Source organism: Podarcis filfolensis, assembly GCF_964270895.1.
Source record: "Podarcis filfolensis genome assembly, chromosome: 13".
Lineage (NCBI taxonomy): Eukaryota > Metazoa > Chordata > Lepidosauria > Squamata > Lacertidae > Podarcis > Podarcis filfolensis.
In genome coordinates this window covers 18581674-18602711 of record NC_139615.1, presented here as the reverse complement: position 1 = coordinate 18602711, position 21038 = coordinate 18581674, and the positions used below count along the sequence as shown (strand labels likewise).

Below are 21038 nucleotides of genomic sequence, written 5' to 3'. Positions count from 1 at the left end.
TTTCTGGTTTTTTCCCCTGTTTCCTGCTGTTCCTTCCCCTTGTACATTGTTTGTCTCTGTACTGCAGTTTGTCCCAATGGATGGGAACACTGCCTGCGTCAAGGTGCTGCGGGACATTGAGCCAGATGATGAGATCACATGCTTCTATGGAGACGGCTTCTTTGGAGAGGACAATGAGTTGTGCGAATGCTACACTTGTGAAAGGTGAAGGCTGTGGGCAGTGAAGTCTTAAGGAATCTCAGCTGGGGAATGGGTGGTATTTCTAGTGGTTTGATACTATTACCGTGCCTGTGAGTTGCAGACTGCCCAACTGCTCAGGTACAGAGAAGCTCCATCCTCAAGGGATAGGAGCGCTCCTGGGGTTGGTTGCTAGGTAGCACAGTTTGGAAGGCAGCTATTTCCTCCTGGGCCGTCACATAACCTTTTAAAGAGCAACAGCAGCACCTAAGGATTGGGGGAGGATATTATACATACTCTTCCACAGGAGATCAGTGAATGATCTCATTTGTCACCTGTCCCTTTTTCCTTCCTCCTTCCATAAAAGCCTATAATGGTTGCTATGTCTTGATTTTCTCTTATTGTTGGTTTTCTTGTAAAACCAGGCTTCAATGTGTGTGTGTGTGTGTGTGTGTGTGTGTGTGTGTACATTTGTACACATACAAGCCAGAGTGAACTGCTTAGTAAATGCAGAGCTCCATTATTGTGCAGTTACACACCTCACCCAATTATCAACTGTTTCCTCTTTCAGGAAGGGGGAAGGAGCCTACCGCCTCCTGAATCAAACACCTCCACAATCTACCTCAATCAATGATAACTATCTGCTCAGAGAGACAGATGGCCGTCTACAGCGGTGGAAACGTCCGTCATACAAGCTGGCCCGACTCAGTGTGAAAGTGGGATGCAAGGCCCGGCGCAGGAAAGCAAAAATACATGGTGAGATGTATAAGGGTTGACTTGCTGAAACAAGATTTTGTGGGTTGCAGTTCTGTAAGGTAACATGTGGCTTGAGCATCTGCTCAATGTAGCCTTGCAAAAGAGATGAGCCTGCTAGTTTGCACCCATTTTCTCCCTCCCATGCCTCATCAAATTCAGCACAAGAAAAATTACTCTAGTGCTATTACAGTGATCTGTGTGGTGAGGAAAAAGAGTAGCGCTTTTCCCTGAGTTGAAGTGGTGTTAATAAATCTTCTTTGGTAGACACATGTTTCACATCCACACGTTCTGTGAGTCTCATGAATTAGGGCCTTTAGACAGTGGCAATAATGCATCTTAGTAGATTTACCCAGCAACTAAACATTCACACAGGTTTTTTAAATGGGGTGCTTATTTTGTGTGTGTGTGTGTGTATAAATACACACACACACACACACACACACACACGGAGAATCAAAATATACAGTTGCAACACTTCAATGGGGAACAGCTAATGATGTGTATATTTTGGCAGTGGGGAATAGCTCAGCAACAATATACACATTTTTTTTTGGTTTGGGAGAATTAGCTAAGTATTCATGACTAAGCTAACACACACACATGACATGCATACAAGAAGGAGCAAGGATACAGGGTGTAAGAGGAGGAGTGAGAAACTGGAGGTGCACTAGCCTGCTCTTTCTCTCTGGGCCCACTTGTCAGAGCAGGTCTCAGTAATGCATAACTGGGCAGGGAGTACCAGGAGGTGGCTTCTAAAACAGTCACACACAGCACTGAAGATAGGAAGAGGGAGCAAATGTGGAGGCTACATTTTGTAGAGGAAAGATCTCCAGATTATAGTATATGTAGCAAGAAATAAATTTCCCAGCCTTGGTAGACAATCCTGAAGAAGTGGAACTGGGGCATATAGCTCCTGGATTAGGTAGGAAATAAAGGGACAAACAGACAAGCCAGAACCCTGAAAAGGGACTTCTGAGCAGCTGGCACCAGAATCTCTACTTCAGCAAACAGGGATCCAGAGAAGCAGGAACCAGGAGAGACTTGAAAAAGCATTGAGCAGCTGCACCAAATAGGGAACCTGGGAGGCAGCAAAGGAAAAGCATGGGGAGATAACAGTCAGACCCTGGGTTCTGTGCAGGCAGCAAGAGTGATTTCAGCAAGTCAAGGTGACCGTGTAGTACCAGAAGTATCTGTGAAGCCTAGAGTTTATATACCCTCAAAAACAAGAGTTCCAGAGCAACTGCAATTCATGGATTTTGTTTTGCAGAGACAAGTGGTGACACTCACTCTTCAGCTCGTTTTAATTAGTGGTCACATTTCCAGAGGGGGCCCCTATTGCAATGATAGCTGATGGTATCGTATTGCCCAAACCCATGTACTGTGCATATGACTTGCAGCATCACCTCTACTGAGGTGTCCAATTTAACTCTTAAAGGTACTTTTCAGGCAAAGGGTCCAGTGGCACCACTGCTTAAATAGGTTACAGCTTGGGATGGATGGTGTGGTGGGGAGCATTGCTCTTAGGGCTGACCTCCCTTCTCTTCCTCCAGCTGCTCTCCGCAGATCCGCCTTTCGTTGGTACCTGAGGATACTAAAGCCTTTATGTATCCCCCTGCACAACTGCTTGGGCTGCACAGCACGTAGCTGCAAGCTCAGTAAGCAGCCACTGGTGCATCTGCAACGCTGCCCTCCTTCCATGTTCCCTGCATCACATCTCCGCCGCTCTTCGCGCAGGAAGAGCAGCCACTTTGAGACCCAGCAAAGCTTCTTCTTCACAAGGACGTACAATAGACCTGAGAGCCCGAGCTGGGCAGACCAGAGCGACTTGGTGGTGAATCTTGGCAAGAGAGTTCCCCTGCACTGGGAAGGCTTGCGCAGAGAAGCGGTGCGTGGGATTGGTGAGAGAGAACCACATAGCAGCAACGGGGAGCTTAGCCAGAGGGCTGAGGAGCACTACACAGGAGATGTGAAGAACCCCGCTGAGATCATGGGGTCTCATGGATCAGGATCTGGGGAACTATACTCAGGGGACCAAGAGATCCTTGGCTCTACAGGCTCTTCCTCCTCCGGCCAGGTCTTATGCAGAACAAGGAGCATGACCCGACGCCAAACTTGGGATTTGCCCAAACCCCAAGTCTCACTATCAGCAGTAGACCCCAAACTTTCCCAGTATGCTCATGTCCGCTTGGAGACCCCCCTCTTTAGAGGCAGGCAGTACTGGCAGCAGCCCCCTCCAGACAAGGGGAAGGAGGAGCCGACAGAGGAGCAGCATCCCCCAAAGCAAATTGTTTCCTTTCCCCCTTTTGTGCCACCCAAGCGGTTTCGACTGGTCGTAAGCCACGGCTCCATCAACCTTGAAGTGGCCTCCAGCTCCTGTGAGGAGTTATCTTGATCTGGCTGGTCTCCAGGTCCTGCAAAGGCTCCCTCAGCTGCTTGCGGAAGCTTGATCCTTGATAAGCCAGGGCAAAACCCACCAACCAGAATTTGCCTGAAAGCATCTGTTGACTTTTTCATCTTTGTCTCAATCACCTTGTATGGGGGTGAGAAACCATCGCTTTTGTTCTGTTGTGATGCTCACAAAGGGCTCAAGGATATATCTGTGCTAACAACACCATCCTGTGTTCCATTTCCTCTCGTTCTAAAGCAGATTTACTTTCCGTTTTTCCTCTTTCCGGGGTGCTCCCTCCATCACACTTGTACTCTCACTTTCCTTTTTAGAAGCACCCTCCACAACCAGGCCAAACCTTGATCCATTACCCCTGAAACTTAAGCCATATAGCAGGCTGCATGGATGTCTGGGATTGACTCTCCCTGTCATCTTACCGTGGAACTCCGCTTGCCAGGCTCCTTTCACCTTTTGACTCCAGGTATCCCAATGCTCTAGTTTGTAGCAGTTCAACCATGGAACTACAGACACACATGGTGCTTTTGCTGTTTGTTGCCCCTAAGGAGGTTGTGAGGCTGGTGAGAGTGAAATGACTGGCGGGTAAAGGAAGCCTACATCTAATCAGGGAAGCCTCTTTAATTCTTTGTAAGAAAACCAGCAACCAGAAGTGCACATGCGCATTCAACCCATGCCTATTCAGCCCATTTAGCCTGATGACTGCTGTTTGCTTAAACAAGTTTATCTAGGGAATTACTCTTTCTTCTCTCCTCTTTCTCACTTTCTACCCCCTCCCCCAAACTGCTTTTTAGGTGCCTACTGTTATAAGACATCCAATTTTCTAGTTTTTAAAGCTACTTTTGTATTAGTCAGGTCTGTCTTGTCTCTTCTCCCTGCTGGGGCTTTTCAATGAATGTGTACTGGGGCTTTTTACACTGTTACTGACCTTTAAGGTATTCATGTTTTTATACCTAGATATGGCTGAGGTTAAATGGGTTTTTTAGAATACCAGTGAGTTTGATAATTTTATGCAAATATTTCACATTGTAGTCAAGTGGTAGAGAATGAAATAATTGAACTTTCCTAGCTCTGATCAGAGGATTCCTTGGCTCAGGGGCATTGTGATAAAGGACCTTCCTTCTGTGAGGTGCTGGCTTGGACTGGATAAATGGTTCTTACTCATCTAGTAGTGGTCGGGTTCAGTTCAAATGTCATTGCAGTACAGTAAATAGATCGTCTGTATTTTTGACCTGTGGTCCTGTCTGGCAGTTCTTGGGATTTCCAGCCTCTTTCTGAGCTACGTTCAGCAGGGTACTTAGAAATCTAGTTGAAGATTAGCTGAAGATGAGAAGCCAACAGGTGGGCTGTATTGCAGCCAGTCTTTTTTGGAGAATTCTTGCTTCATTTTGCAGCCATTTTCATAGCAAGATTTGTGGTGTTGACTTTGGAAAATCCATAGCCAGGAATCAGCAGGACCTGCTTTAACTTTTTCTTTTCTCCCTTCTTTGTCAGTTTTGTTTCCAACTTGGTGCATTTCAGTCTTAATGCCTTTTCCATATAGCTTCTGAAAGAGATAGGTGTGCATCTGTGAGTCACCGCTGTTTAAGGCTGCAATTCTATGCACACTTGGGAGTAAGTCCTTTTAATTTGGTGAGAGTTCCTTCTAACTGTGGATAGGATCTGACTTCTGGATGAGTTTTTGAGCTCTGAAACAGAGAAATCTGTTTTTAGAGCTGCTTCTAGAGTTTTGCTTGGTATCCGTGTTGGATATATATTATAATCCAGACCTTCTGTTTTTAATTGTTCTGCCAAGTACCAGTACTGATTTTTTTTTTTAAGTGATATTTAGGCATTTGTAGGTGAGAGTTTCAAAAGCACAACTGCAGCTAGAAGGAGCTGTAGCTGCTCATTCTGTCACAATAAGGAAATTGTATTTATAGCGCAGGGATAATATTTTGAACTTGGTTGTGTGAGTGTGAGGACTTAGCTGTGGAGAAGGGTATTTCCCTTCACAACGAAAAGGCTGAAAATCCACAGACCTTCAGTCATGAGCATTTTCATTAATGGATCTGAGAGGGAGTCCATTATCTGTGTTGTGGAGAATGTTGGTAGATACTTGCAACTGCATATTCATGTGAAGGCATGATAATTTTGTTAAATAAACAAAAACATAAGAGAAACTTGCACAACTAGGTAATATAAACAACACTCTCATATACCCTCTTTATGCTGGTAATTTGAGCTGTTTCCACCATCATTCATATTAATCTGCAAAGTTGCCTTTGTGCACATTCTCTATTCCACTCAACTTGAACTTCACATATGTATATACAAAGTAGAGCTGGAAAGTGTCGGTCTGTCAAAGCACACTGATAGTGGGTTGCTCATTAAAACAGTTGATATACAGCTGAAATTGCACATCTTTTCCTGCTCTCTCCAGTTCACTTTATGTATGTTAATACATATTTCAGACATTTCCCCCATAACTTCTCTAGTTGTTTAATACCAGTTTTGTTTGTTGTGGACAAACAATCCCAGTAACTACCTGCCTTCTCAGTAGTCGCGCCCACCCTGTGGAACGCCCTCCTGTTAAATGTCAAGGAAATAAACAACTATCTGACTTTTAGGAGACATCTGAAGGCAACTCAGTCAGATGGGCAGCTAATAAATTATTATCATCATCCTTATCCTTATCCTTAATTGTTTAGGTACAGTGACTTGTGGTGCAAGTTACGTGGTTTATGGTGCTCATTTTGTGCTAATATGTGATTCTGTGCCAATAGTCTTGACCCAAATTTTCACGTTACTATGAGATAGTAATCTTCATGTTTGGAGAAAGAGTATGCTTCATCAGAACAAACTACCAAACATTTACAGTAATAATATTGAGGAATATTACGAGGTGTGCATTTTCACTTGTATATCACTGTTTGTGCTAAAAGGTGATCTTTTTTCCTGCCCCCTGCAGCTGATTTTGGCCCTTGCTGCTGGGAGCGCCCATGCTTCCTTCCCTGTCTGCTACTCTTGTCAGTTTGTGTTGTTCCATGTTTGTTAATAGTAGCGGATTAGTGCACAGCCTTTAGGTAGTACTGCTGGGGTGGGGTGAGGTGGGGTGGGGTGGGGAAAGAGAACCGAAGGGGGTGAGATGATCAAGGGCTTTGTGTTAGGGAAAGGTTTGGGGTGGGAAGGGTGGATGTTGCTAGCCAGGACACTGAATGCTCCTGTTGAAGGACAGGCTGGGGCTCAGTCTTCACCTGTTGGTGCCTCGTGTTTACCCATCTTTTAAGGTGGATTTACTCTTTAAGCTACCTCGCTTTGAGAGGGGGAGCATCAAGTCATCCCTTTAGGCTCTGTATCTGATCTTCTTTGCTTTCAGTCCTGTGTCTGTTGAGTCTTTTCTCCATGGCTTTCACATGGGTGGAGGATTGCTTGCCTTTAAACCTCAGAGTGGTGAACCCAGTTTTCTTTGACTCTTGCATCCCATCTTAAACAGCTTCTCTGTCTCATTCCCATAATAAACTTTGTCATAGCCAGCCCTTGTCATTCTGCGTCTGCATACTTTGCTCTCCACACACACCCCGACACACCCTTGTATGTTAGCATTGCTTCTTCCATCCTCTGTAAGGTTTATAACGCATGCTTTTGGCCTGGAGCCAATCTGTTGTCTTTTCAAAAGAAGACCCCACCTCCCCTAAAATTGTGCTCAGGGAGGTGTCAAGGCACCTTGACTCTTGCCAGGAATGGAGGATGAATAAACTGTGTGAACTGCCCTGAAATCTTTTGATGAAGGGCAGTATATAAATTTAATAAATAAACAAGCTAGGCACTGGGAAAGGTCTCTGGATTGCCGGGTTCCTCAGGGAGTAGTGGGGTGGAGGGCTTTAGAATATCACCATCTGCTCCAATATTTGCAGTTTTGAACTGCAGTGTGTCATTTATAGAACTTAACTCTTGTGGCAAGTTAGCTGCTAACTCCAGCTCAAAATCTCATTTATAAGGGAATGGATTACTCATGCCATAGTATACAGCAACTAAAGTGAAGCATATGTCGCTGCTCTACCTGCCTCCTAATTTCCCCAATGCTTTTTAGGGCTTTTCCAGCACTTGTTCGTTTACTTTAGGATTAGAGTTTTTTATAATGAACTTGGGCAAGTCTGGATTTTTTTTATTTTCACAGGAAAGAAGATGCTGGAGTGTATTCAACAGGGCTGTATGTACTTTGCAATAAAACAAATATCTAGGCCAACATAAACCAAACTCTGAACCTGTATAAATTGTGAAGATCCCGTTTTCCTACTGTTACTTTGTTTCTGTTTTGTTGGTCTGGACTGTGTACGGTCACTGGAAATTTTGAATAGGCTCCCTCCCACCCACTCCACCTTTCTGGTTTTTGATACTTCACATACTTTCAAACCTGTCATCACAGCCTTAAGGGCTACAAACTTCCATGGAAGAGTTCAGCTTGGCTTGCACCCAGTCTCAGATTTGGCATGTGCAGGATGATGTTGGAACATGTACAGTCCTGGCTTAGGAACTGGGAGTGGGTGGGGGAGGAAGGGGGCCTTTTTACTAGTGCTATATTGGAGAGGGTGGTTGGAGGGTGCTCTTGACTCCAGGAGTGGGAAGCTTGAGGCCTCAGGGTAGTTCCTATCCCCATGATCAGGCCGGTATCCTGTAGGGGCGTGAAGGCAGAAACTTGTGGTTTTGTATTTTTCATGGTGTGTGTATGTGTGTATTAGGGGAGCGTAATACTTTTTAAAATACTTGATTGGAATAAAGTCTTTTAAAGCTATTCCTCTGTCTTGGTGATGTGGCACTTAGTGCATGAGCAGGTCATTTGCAAGAGGAGATTGTAGTTGCATTTGCTGTTAACAGTTGTTTGCAGAGTATTGGATCATTTCAAAAGGCATGGTTCATTTGTCTTAAGCCTGGCATTCTCCAAGGGTAAAAAAAATAAATGCTTTTCTAAAAAATGGACTGGTTGATCAATGGAAGATCAATAAATGCTTTTAAAAAAACCAAGAAAATGGACCCAGTAAACTGAGTTTGAATGGCAAGAACTAGCAGGCTTGGCGTATTACTTCCCTACTTCCAGAAAACCCTGAAACTCTTAAGCACCTTTCAGTTTGCGGGTAACGGTACGCTGGTTACAAGCCCAACAACACCAGACTCTTCTGCATTCAGATGAAAGAGGGGGAAAAGATAAAAATGGAAATGAGAAAAGCATCTTAAAATAAATTACCAGTCATCTCACCACTTGCACCATTACTCCATAAAATTCTAAGAAGCTTGGACTCTAAAAGCTTGGACTTTTCCCTAGTTTATAGATATATGATTGTTCTATGTGCAGCCAAGGAAGTATCTTCACCTGCCTAGCTCAGCTGTGAGCAACAGTTTCTTTTGGCAACTAAGGCTGCTATATGAAGCAGTCCTTGATGACTTCTTAGTCCCAGGTCATAGGAACTGTCATTTCAAGTTAGGAATAGCAGAGTCGAGAGAGGTAGTTGCTTGCAGCATCTGAACTGTCCCCTCCATTTGGCTATTTACCGCCAACTCTCCTGATGCAAGGAGGAGAGGGAGGGGAAGACAATGTCAGATGCTGCCTTTTGCATTGGTTGGGATAGTTCTGTTTTTTAAATGCTTGGTTTGCAGACACCATATTTACATTTGATATGAGCTTCTTTGAGCGCTGCAGTTGAAAAGTGAAACATAAATCTTAAATAAATAGAAACCTAGTCCACTCCTAGCGTGGCTTATATTTTAACACTTGCTGGATCCAGGAGTTCAGGAGGCTTGATTCAATTCTAACACTTGCTGGATCCAGAGATTATAAGCTGTCTGGCACTCACAAGCTCATAAAAATATTTCTGATGCCTTTTCAGCTTTCAGGTTTTAAATAAAATGCGCACCTGTAATACAAACAGCCCTGTTATCCCAGAGTAGTCCAGTAGAGGGTGCCGTTGGACCATTTGAAAAACTGTTTAGCTTTTCTTTGTTTTATGTACAAAAGTACATCTGCTGCCAGAGAAGAGGTCTTTCTTCTGCACCAAAGCATCTTGTGATTTTTTTTGTTAACGACTGAAATTTGTAACCACACAATATGTGATTGGGAAAATGACAAGGCAGGCATTTTATATTGGATGCTACCTAAACTACAACAAAAACACACTAAATTAAGCACTTTTTTATTTGTATAAGAAAGAAATAGTCCATACTTATGAGACACAATAACTACCATGTATCTTGTGGCTCTGATTCAGTCTGGATAAGCGGAATTCCATTTTTGTGTGTTAATTTGGCTATGAAAAAGGTGGGGGTTCACTTTAAATGGAATTTGTGGGGAACTGGAATGGAGTCCAGCTGCTGTAGGCTCTTTCTCTCAGCCCAACACCCCATATGTGGATCTTTCTCTGCTTTTAAATAACATATACATATGTAATACAGTCGACTCTCAACTAACACATGGGTTACATTCCAGGGATAGAGCATAAAGTCAAAATTGCAGAGTCAAAAAACATTCTCTGACCACTGTAACAGATGTCACAGCTTTTGACCACTGGCTAGCTCCCCATGACACCTGACATCCACATTTGTGATTGTGTGGATAAAATAAGCAGCGCTTGTACACATGAAGCAGCCTTAACATGTTTGACCCCAGAACTCGGGGCATATGCAGCATCTCTGTAAAGTCTTGCCTACCGACCCTCCCTGACTTTGTCATGGGCCAGTGTTGCATAGACACAAGGTTGGGGGACACTGGCAGGAGGAGCTGCTCGCTTGGTCCTTAGTGAGTTGTGGTTCAATACAGCGTAGGAGACTTCAGCAGGGTCTGCTTCTCGGTAAGGTTCTGGGGCCTACAGGGTTGGTCAAAAAAAGAAGAGATTAAGCTAGCAATCCAGGGGTTGATGATCTGTGCCCCTCCACATCATGCTGGACTACAACTTCCATCATCCTGACTATTGTCCATGGTGCTTAGGGCTGTCAGAGGTTGGAGTCAGGCAGCATCAAAAAAGGGACCCATTGCATATCCGTGATGTAATCGTAGATTAGGTTACAAGAGACTCCGTGCCACTGACCATTATTTATTTACTAGGGGAAAGTGCCTGGCATTGCCAGGGAATTCTTAGAAACAAGCCAAAGATTTTTAAATGGACAATATAATTTGTTAGTTTTAAGGCTGTGTAGAGGCCCCAACCTGATCCAAATCTAGCCCTGAATCAATATGTAGGAGGGGTGAATGTTTAGGTTTTTAAGAAGGGGGATGTGGGAATGAAACACTGCACCTCCTTTCTCCCTCCCACCCACACCTGGATCAAGAGGTTCCTGCTTTGTCCTGCTTTGTGCCTGGTATCTCAGTGTTGTTGAAAACTAATTCCTCCGGCTGAGGAACTGTCATGCCCAGTTTGGCAGTGATACCTCAAGGGGTGTCTGAATGCATAGAGCGCAGGCAGACAAACTACTTTCCAAAATGCATAGTAGATTAAGCACAGCCACAAAGACAGCTTTGAAATTTAATATTAGGAATCATGCTGAGTGAGACACGAGTCCAGCCTTCTACCATAGCTGTCAAGCGTCCCTTATTTGAAGGGACAGTCCCTTATTCCAGCGCCATGTCCCGCTGCTGTCCCTTATTGATGGATGTCCCTTAAATGTCCCTTAAATTTCAAAGGAAGCAGCTCCTCTCCCTCCCTCCCTGCCGGCCAGGGAGGAGGGAGGCTCCAACTATGTTGGTCACCCAATAAGAAGTCTAAGAACGACTGGGGGGTAGAGCTTGCATGCCTTGTGTGTGGCTAGTTAATGCAAGCTGAGGGTTTTTTTTAATGCTGGACGCCATTTTGTTGCACGTGCTGCTGCAAACTCTGCAGTGCAAAGCCAGGCTAGGGAGCCATCTTAAGTTGAGGCTGCATAGGCCTTGTGGTGCATGTGATTCAGATTCTATTCAGTTGAACCTCTGGTTACAAAGTTGGTTGGACAGTGTTCTCGAAGTTACCAGCATGAGTTTGACCAGACTGCAGGAGGACAGGAAGACGAGTGCCTGGAACAGGTGAGGCTGCAGGTCCCTTATTTTGGCTGCTGGTCCCTTATTTTCAAGGCTGCTGGTCCCTTATTTTCAAATCTGTAAGTTGACAGCTATGCCTTCTACAGCCTGTCCTCCAAATGCTTTGAACTACAACTCCCATCAACCAGATATTGGCTATGTTGACTGGGGTCTGTGGGAGTTGTAGTTCAAAATAACTGGAAGGCTAGAGGCTGCAGAAGGTATTTCCCATGTCTATTTCATCCCCAGTAAGAAGGATAAGTTGGTGCTGATTAATTAAGAATGTGACAGCTCTGCTGAATCAGACCAAAAGCCCATCTAGTCTAGCATCCTGCTTCCCCCAGTTGCCCATCAAATGCCCACAAGCAGAATGAGCACAATAGCCCTTTCCCACATAGGATACTGATGTTTTTACTGTACCCTGGCATTGCTTGGCCACGAAACATGGGCTATTAAAATATTTCTAAATACTATATATAAAAAATGGAGACATATGCTTTTCTAATAATAGAGTTGGGATTTAACAGGAAGTTCACAATCATGATAAAGGTGTTTGGTCATAGGAATTTTTCTTACCGTGTTCATTGTTTGAGGCATTTCATTGGCAGTGGAACCTGTAGATCAGATAGATAATTATGAAATTATCTGCCTTGTCGATTTCAAATTAGAACAAGCAATACTGATCATTCCCTGCCCCGTTCCCCAAAATGTTAAACTTCCTGTTAAACTTCCTGGGTAAGGTGATTGAGAGAGAGGTTGCTGAACAGCTTGGTGGGTTTCTGGATGAAACATCGGCTCTGGATCCATTCCAGTCATGGGACCGAGACGGCTCTGGTTGCCCTAACAGATGATCTTCGTAGACAGCTGGATCGAGGCGGGTCGGGGCTGCTGATTCTTTTAGACCTGTCAGCAGCCTTCGACATGGTCGATCACAAACTCCTGGACCACCACCTTGCCGACGTGGGGATCCAGGGCACAGTCCTTCAGTGGCTGCACTCGTTTCTCTCTGGTCGGGGACAGAGGGTGGCGCTTGGGGGGGAACTGTTATCGCGCCACTCCTTGTTGTGTGGAGTGCCACAGGGTGTGATACTCTCCCGGATGCTTTTCAACATCTTTATGCGCCCCCTCGCCCAGCTTGTCCGGAGTTTTGGGCTGGGTTGCCATCAGTATGCCGATGACACCCAACTCTATCTGTTGATGGATGGCCATCCTGACTCGGCCCCAGACACACTGACCAGATGTTTGGAAGCTGTGGCTGGATGGTTACGTGGGAGCCGGTTGAAACTAAATCCTTCGAAGACAGAGGTCCTCTGGCTGGGACGGGACGATATGGGATTGGGGGGTGCAACTCCTATCTCTTTGCGGGGGCGCAATTAGTGCCAGCACCGTCCGTTAAGAGTTTGGGTGTAATCTTCGATACCTCCCTCTCCATGGAGGCGCAGATTGCAGCTATAACAAAGGCGGCATTTTTCCATTTCCGCCAAGCTAAGCAGTTGGCTCCTTACCTCTGTGATCCACGTGACGGTCACCTCCACACTGGATTATTGTAACTCGCTCTACGTGGGGCTGCCCTTGAGACTGACCCAGAAACTCCAGCGGGTGCAGAATGCTGCAGCGAGACTCCTTACGGGGTCTTCGCTGCGAGATCACATTCACCCGGTGCTATACCAGCTGCACTGGCTCCCGGTGGAGTACAGGATCAGGTTTAAGGTGCTGGTTTTAACCTTTAAAGCCCTATACGGCCTAGGACCCTCGTACCTACGGGACCGCGTCTCCTGGTATGCCCCACAGAGAAACTTACGGTCTTCAAATAAAAACATCTTGAAGGTCCCAGGCCACAGAGAAGTTAGGCTGGCCTCAACTAGAGCCAGGGCTTTTTCGGCTGTGGCTCCAACCTGGTGGAACACTCTGTCACAAGAGACCAGGGCCCTGCGGGACTTAACATCTTTCCACAGGGCCTGCAAGACAGAGCTGTTCCGTCAGGCCTTTGGCCAGGGCACAGCCTGACTCCCTCCTTCGGCAATCTTCGCGGAGCTCTGGCCCAATGGTGGCCAGTGGCTTGAATTTAATTAATTTTATAATGAATGATTTTAGAGTGTTGTTTGTGCTGTACTTTTGTACTGTTTTATTGTTGTTAGCCGCCCTGAGCCCGGCTTCGGCTGGGGAGGGCGGGATATAAATAAAATTTATTATTATTATTATTAGTGGAGGGAGCTTCTTGGGCCATAATTACTCTCCAAGATTACCAGTGAGAAATGCTAGAAATTTTATGAAATGGAAGGTAATCCGCCCCGCCTCCCATGGAAAAATAAATCCCACAGCTATATTTCCTTGCAGCAATTTTCCATTTCTAGAAATGAATTTGTTTCATTAAAAAATTAACAAAAACTAAAAATAAATAAATAAAAGCCAAGTCATATAATGCATGGGTACAATATAAATCTATTTGGGCAACAGGAATGGATTCAATGCCAGTCAACTATTAAAGTCAAAGTTTGCAATTAAACTTTCTTCAGGTGACTATACCCAGGAAGCACGTATCATTAAGCATTCTGATCTATTATGCTGAAATCTGACTTGAATCTCAATAATGTAAGGGAAGTGTATGCTATTGAGTTACAAAGACTTTAAAAAATTTACTGATGTGCCAGTAAAATAACTTTGAGTAGGGAAGGACTGTTGCTAAGTAGAAAAACTCACAGTTACATATTACAGCTTAGCCTCCACACATTCACACTTTCTGTATTTCAGCCTTCCGGGCACTAGGGGGCAGTGGCCTCCTGTCTCCCTTCTTTCATTTAGATTAGTGAGAAGGATGTCACAGAATGGCATGTTGGCCAACAGCTGCTTTCACCATGAGTTGAAAGTGCACAATTTGGCAAGAGAGGGCAAGTTTTACATTTATGAGGAAGCATGTATAGGATTAATCTTTGCAACAGGTTGGCTTCATTTCAAATGAGTTAAACCTTTAGAATTGACTATTCTAGTAATGACCGAATGGTTACTTAGGTTTGTTTCAGTTTAAACGTGCGCAGGATTGCACTTTGCACTGTAAGGCAAGTGCTGTAAAAGCTCTATAATTAAAATTTCACATTTAAACTTTATTTGCAGGTATAACGACACCCCCCCTTTAAAGAAGACTCTTCTTTATTTTATTTGGGGCCAAAAACACACAACACTGATGTGCAACTCAAGGTAGCAAAAATTTCCTGCATTCAGAGTTCCACTCACCTTTTCTTCTTTTCCTGTACAGTACAAAGATAAGCAGGAGCAGGAGCAGGAGAAGGAGAAGGCCTGCTGCAATGCTGGCCCATATTATTGTCTTGGATTTCTCAGGCATATCTGCAAAATAATTCATGTCTTGAGTGCCAGCACTGCGGATGTTTTAACTTAGCACCTGCAGGCCGTGTCAGAAGCTGAAACAAACCTGCTGTCATAGAATCATAGAATTGCAGGGTTGGAATGGGCCCTGTGGGACATCTAGTCCAACCCATGCAGGGGTCACCAACCTTTTTGGGCACAAATCAGAGAAACTGGCACGGGCAACTCACAACCAAGCACACACTGCAACCTATTCTACTGGACACAGCTTTTGGAAGCCTAATTTCAATGGAGGGTGGGAAGGGATACTGCAGGCACCGTGTTGCTGACCCCTCATCTACAGGGGAAACTCGGGAAATTAGAATATCGTGGAAAAGTTCGTTTATTTCAGTAATTCAACTTAAAAGGTGAAACTAATATATGAGATAGACTCATGACATGCAAAGCGAGATATGTCAAGCCTTTATTTGTTATAATTGTGATGATCATGGCGTATAGCTGATGAAGACCCCAAATTAACAATCTCAGAAAATTAGAATATTAAATGAAATCAGCAAAATAAGGATTGCAAATAGAGCAATATTGGACCTCTGAGAAGTAGAAGCATGCATATGTACTCAGAACTTGGTTTGGGCCCCTTTTGCATCAGGCAAGTTTGCTGGCCAATCCAGCACAGTAATTTTCTGAGATTCTTATTATTATTATTATATTATTGATATTCTAATTTTCCGAGTTTCACCTGTACTGCCACAAGCCTCCCCCAACTTCGTACATTTGATTCCAGCTCCCATCATCCATGGCCATGCTGGTCACCAGTACTGAGCCAAAAGGACCAGTAATTTGACAATCAACTTTGTTTGGCTATCTCTTTCCAACTTCTCAGGCACAGCAAGGCCCTGAGAGTCTTTCTCCTGGTCAAGCTGGGACACTCTGTGCAACTAACATGGGATGCAAACGATAATATGCCCTTTCGAATGCAATCCCGTTTCATTTCTGATCCTGCTTTTAGAGAAGTGGTGCCACCGGAGGCTAAGAAGCTGGTTCCCTCCTCCCTGCAGTGTGAGTCTCAGGCCCCTTGAAGCTCCTGCCTCTTACACAACAGGGAGCAAGACTTGGACAGCAGGGAAGAGACAAGTACCCAACCAATCTTCTCACCTCTTACAACCAGCTCCGTGGCATTACTGGTCTCTGACCAGGCAAAGGGATTTCCCCATCGGTGATATTGGCAGGTGTAGTTTCCTTCATCTTCCAACCCCACGTTGAAGAAAGGGAACTCGGCTCTGTTTCTCTCTGACTCCGTCACCTGCGATGTTATCAGTTCCCCGGATTTGTAGAGGGAGAAGTTCAGACCCTTTTCTGGCCCCTGACACTCGATGGTGATATTCTGTCCTGGGGAAATATGTTCGTCGGGTAGCACTTTGATGGAGGGTTTGGACAGGCTGGGATCTGGGTGCAAATAAAACACTGTGAGAATGGTATGGCTTGATATTCTTCCCCTGCACTCTGCTGCTTTTGATCAGATCAGCAGAAATATCTGCAAACTAGAACTATGCCCTTTTAAAATGTGGCTCTTTTGGGGGGTGGGTGGGGGTTATTTGGGTTACTATCTTTATTTTGATTTTATATATGGTGATCTTTTTCTGTGAACCGCCCTGAGACCTCTGGGTATAGGGCAGTATATAAATTCAGTAAACAAGCAAGCAAACAAACAAACCAAACTGACTTTTAACACATAATTAAAAAATGCTTAGAATGGCTCTTTGCTTATGAAAAAATGGTTGTACATAGGGACTGCTACTGTTTTGTCTTTAGTTAAAAATGTCTAGAGCAGTTGTAGATAATTATTGGCCCTCCAGATGTTACGGACCTACATGCCATTGGCTACACTTGCTAGGACCCAGTAACATCTGGAAGGACAGATGATCTATCTATCTATAGATCTATCTATCATCTATCTATCTATCTATCATCTATCTATCTATCTATCTATCTATCTATCTATCTATCTATCATCTATCTATCTATCATCTATCATCTATCATCTATCATCTATCATCTATCATCTATCATCTATCATCTATCATCTATCATCTATCATCTATCATCTATCCAAAGTAATAAAAATAAATAAATAAGAATAAAAATGTGCACCCCACCACCAAGACCATTCCATTGTAACTATCCAACCTCCCAAAATTTCAATACCTCTTGCAATGATTTGACCCCTTTCCGTTTTAACACTACAACTTCTACGAACACCTTCCTGCAGTTTTCTTCAGAAGTTTCCAAGAGCCATGCACACCACACACCCTCCTTCAATCCTAGCCAATTTGGAATATTTTATTCTATGCAAATTCTCCACTGGATGTACAGATGTTGAAAATGCAGAACACTCCCATTTCAGACCCTTTTGTGACAATAGGAGGATGTATTTTGAACCTTACTTATTCTGTTGATGCGTCGGCTGTCACTGAAATCTGAGCACAGTTCAGCGAAGGCTGTTTTGTAGCAATATCTACATTGGTAGAGACCCCCTTGGAATTCTTGGGCATTGTCAAAGACAAACACAGCCTCCTTCGTCGCTGTTTTCTCTGTCAGTTTTCCCTGCTGCCTATTTGCACCCACTTGTATATACAAAGAGAACAGGCATAGTAAGCAGTCTTCTGCCTTGCAGCTGATTTTGACATTCCCCTTTTCGGCAAGCGTTTCAGCTGAATTCACTGTGATGGAAGGCTTGGAATGCAGCTTTCCTGCACATGGAAGAGAACTAGGGTGAGATTTCAAAGATGCAGTTCAGCCTTCTCAAATCAGTCCCAGGCAACAGTCTGTCATATGGGAGAGGTTTGCATGTTCTGGGAGAATGCAAAATCCCGAGGATGGATCGGAGGGTAAAGGTTCATAAGATCTTGATGCTTCTAAGTTTTTTGTTTACAACTTCAGTTTAGAGATGGGTGACCTGGCACCTTCCACATGCCTACAACACCCATCATTGGCCAGGCTAGGTGGGAGACGGGTTCCTGAGAAGAGTTACTGTTTGCTGCAGTTCAGTGTGGCAGATCCAGGAAATCTTATAAGCTGAGTTACTGTACATTTCTGTTGCCTATTTCAATGAACGCTGTAGAAAGAGTTAAGAACCAAGTATTTGGGATCATTGGTCTTATCTGCATCTACACTGAATATCATGTGTATAATAATAATAATAATAATAATTTATTTATACCCCGCCCATCTGGCTGAGTTTCCCCAGCCACTCTGGGCGGCTTCCAATCAAGTGTTAAAAACAATACAGCATTAAATATTAAAAACTTCCTTAAACAGGGCTGCCTTCAGATGTCTTTTAAAAAGAAGATAGCTGCTTATTTCCTTCACATCTGAAGGGAGGGCGTTCCACAGGGTGGGCACCACTACCGAGAAGGCTCTCTGTCTGCTTCCCTGTAACCTCACTTCTCACAATGAGGGAACTGCCAGAAAGCCCTCGGCGCTGGATCTCAGTGTCCGGGCTGAACGATGGGGTGGAGATGCTCCTTCAGGTATACTGAACCAAGGCCGTTTAGGGCTTTAAAGGTCAGCACCAACACTTTGAATTGTGCTCGGAAACGTAACTGGGAGCCAATGCAGATCTCTCAGGACCGGTGTTATGTGTAATGTGTATCTAACTGTGTGATTGCAATTTTTATTTAAGACTCTCAGTGCTTTTTCCTGGAGGTACTTAAGGGCACGCGGTACTAGCACCTTTTTGCCCCTTCAAAGAAAAGCACTGGTTAAGAAATTTTCTTGAATTTATGGCATTTCTGTTGAATTTATGGCAATATCTAGTACTTGTGGAGAACTCTTGATAACAACAACAACAACAACAACAACAACAACAACAACAACAACATATTTTTTATACGTCCCCTTACATGTCAGTTGTGAAAATGGCATAAAAAGGCTAAGCCAGGCTCTCACCTTTTATGAAGACTTTGACAGGATCACTACGATATGAGCACCCTTGATCATAACTTAAGCAATAGCTACACGTATAGGTTCCGCCATCTGAAATTCTTGCATTGGAAATCTGAAATACAGCTGCATGCCACTCACTCTTCCAATATGCTGAATAAGGAATTTGTGAATCTTTGTGAAGATAGTAGGTTGCATCTTGACGGTAATTACTTGCACACTGTAAAATGATATTTCCCCCCAGGCTGACCACATTTTTGGAAACCGCTGAGATGAAAGGTTTAGGGTAAGATTTTCCTGGACCGAAACAGGAGAACAAAGGTGAGATTTGGAAGATGGATCACCAAAGAGGAAGACAAAAGAAGGCCCTGACTTTACCACATGCTAATTTGTATGTAAAGATCCACATTTATAAATACAGTCGTACTTTGCTTCTCAAATGCCTTGTGACTCGAATGTTTTGGCTCCCGAATGCCGCAAACCCGGAAGTGAGTACTGTATTCTGGTTTGCGAACGTTTTTTGGAAGCCGAATGTCCAGCGCAGATTCCGACTGAGTGCAGGAAGCTCTTGCAGCCAATCAGAAGCCACGCCTCCATTTTTGAACGTTTTCGGAAGTTGAACGGACTTCCGGAACAGATTCCATTTGAGAACTAAGGTAGGACAGTAATTACTAATTTTTAAATGAAAATGCATTCTTTCCACCCTAATGGGGAAGACTGTGGTCAGGTGAGCTGTGTGTCTGCTCATTCCACTGTTCAGCTGCTCATGGTGGTTGGGCAACTTCAAGACCCCCTCCTGCTTTCCTTTCTTATGGTTTTCAAAACTGAACTTGGACAGCTTTTCAAAGAGAGGACTGTCCTCTGTAATGCAGAATATGAGGCCACCTCAATTGCCTATCAGAATGAGTTGGTAGAAGGCACTCTGTTCTACTGCAGCTACTCGAGCTTTGTCATGCAAGTTCCCCTAGGGGCCAACCAGCTGTCTGTGGGAAGTCCAAGAGCAGGACTGAAAGCAGCAGAGCATTCTCCACACTTGAGATTCTTAGCAACTGTTCTTCACAGGTATCCTGCCTCTGGCTGTGCAGGGAGAAGGTTGCCATCATGTCTAGTTGCTCAGTCTAAGGTTACACTGGGGGAATTGCATTTTGTGTGTAGATTGTCTACAGGCAAAGGAATAGGGATGGGGTTCATACCATGGATAACATGGATTGATATAAAATATAGATTATGAAATAATATGCAGTTGTAAATGTTGAGAATAGGACCCATGGAGGGGGTGGGGAGAAGTCTCGAGATTCAGAGTAGCCAAATGTAATCTGTTCCGGAAGACCGTTCGACTTCCAAAACGTGCAATTGCCAGTCGGCAAAATCCATTGAAAAAATGGGAGAAACACGCCTCGGAAGCTGTTCGCCCTCTGAGGTGTGTTGGAAAACCATTCACTTCCAGGTTGTTGTTTGAAAGCCGAAACGTTCAATTTCTGAAGCGTTCGACAACTGAGGTTCCACTGTACAGTATATCAATATGCATTTAGATTGTTACAATTTTATTTTTTGTATAATCAAATACTTTAAAAAAAAACATACCTAATTGAAAAATCAATAAATGTACATTTTGACCAAAAAAGAGAGAGAAAGAAATAGGGATGGGATGTTCCTGTACCTTTAATTTTTGTATAGATCAGAGAACATTTGGTAGGCCTCTGTGTTTATAATGCAGATGTTAGGAAATTGGATTTGGTTGGGGGAAATCATTGCAGTTAGCTCCCATTCTGCCCCCATCCATCTCCCTCTGGCCCCATGTTCATATTTATCACCTGAAGAGACTCACCTCCAGAGATCTGCCACTGTCCAGCCAGCAGGAATCCTGGAAAGGAGATGATTGCATTAGCGCAATGTAGCTGAGCAGCAGGAACCACAACTGGGTCTCCGGTCCTTCCACCCGGCCGTTGCACAACCCCCAGTCCCTTCACCCTTTCATCTGAGATACCAACCGATAAAGAGGATGTTGAAAGAGAGCCTCATGATGAAGGACCGCCTAGCCCTGTAGTCCAGTGTCCCCCAAGATGTGTGCTGTCCCTGGAATGGAGATCTTGGAGGGAGGCTGCAGCATGGCTCTGCAACACAGTTCTTCCCTTTGATGTACACATACTCTGTGATGCACAGTTGAGCAGAGCTGGAAGTGCCTCGCAAGCCACTTCCCTTTTTTCCCTTCCACCCTGCAGTCATATTCTGCAAAATCAGCTTGGAGTAGATCATGTGCTTTCATATATATTTGCAATATTGGAAGGGACCACACGGGTCATCTAGTCCAACCCCCTGCAATGTAGGAGGGTTGTTGGTTTTTTTGCCCAAGGTGAAGCTCAAACCCACAACCCTGAGAATAAGAGTCTTGTGCTCTACCAACTGAGCTATGCCAGAGCT

The 21038-nt window shown here is 44.3% G+C and overlaps 2 protein-coding genes across 9 annotated transcripts in view; one reads left to right on the top strand and one right to left on the bottom strand.

Moving 5' to 3' along the window:
• The window catches only part of KMT5C (lysine methyltransferase 5C), a 20561-nt gene extending 12453 nt beyond the window's left edge, over positions 1 to 8108 (top strand). For all 7 annotated transcript variants that reach the window (XM_083580275.1, XM_083580276.1, XM_083580270.1 and 4 more), the window contains 3 exons: positions 68 to 204; positions 749 to 933; positions 2484 to 8108. In XM_083580275.1, the coding sequence (XP_083436401.1) occupies positions 68 to 204; positions 749 to 933; positions 2484 to 3325 (1164 nt within the window). In that variant the 3' untranslated portion in view covers positions 3326 to 8108. The remainder of the gene's footprint in view (positions 1 to 67; positions 205 to 748; positions 934 to 2483) is intronic.
• On the bottom strand, positions 7645 to 21038 carry LOC310746498 (T-cell-interacting, activating receptor on myeloid cells protein 1-like). 2 transcript variants are annotated; one of them, XM_083580316.1, is made up of 8 exons: positions 20609 to 21038; positions 20446 to 20481; positions 18624 to 18914; positions 17120 to 17425; positions 15831 to 16121; positions 14586 to 14696; positions 11931 to 11968; positions 7645 to 10170 (listed from the first exon to the last, which is right to left on the bottom strand). In XM_083580316.1, the coding sequence occupies exons 1-8, from the start codon at positions 20871 to 20873 to the stop codon at positions 10012 to 10014; spliced, it is 1497 nt and encodes a 498-aa protein (XP_083436442.1). In that variant the 5' UTR covers positions 20874 to 21038; the 3' UTR covers positions 7645 to 10011. The 2 variants fall into 2 exon arrangements, with proteins under 2 accessions (XP_083436442.1, XP_083436443.1); XM_083580317.1 differs by lacking the exon at positions 17120 to 17425 and having other exon boundaries at positions 20609 to 21033.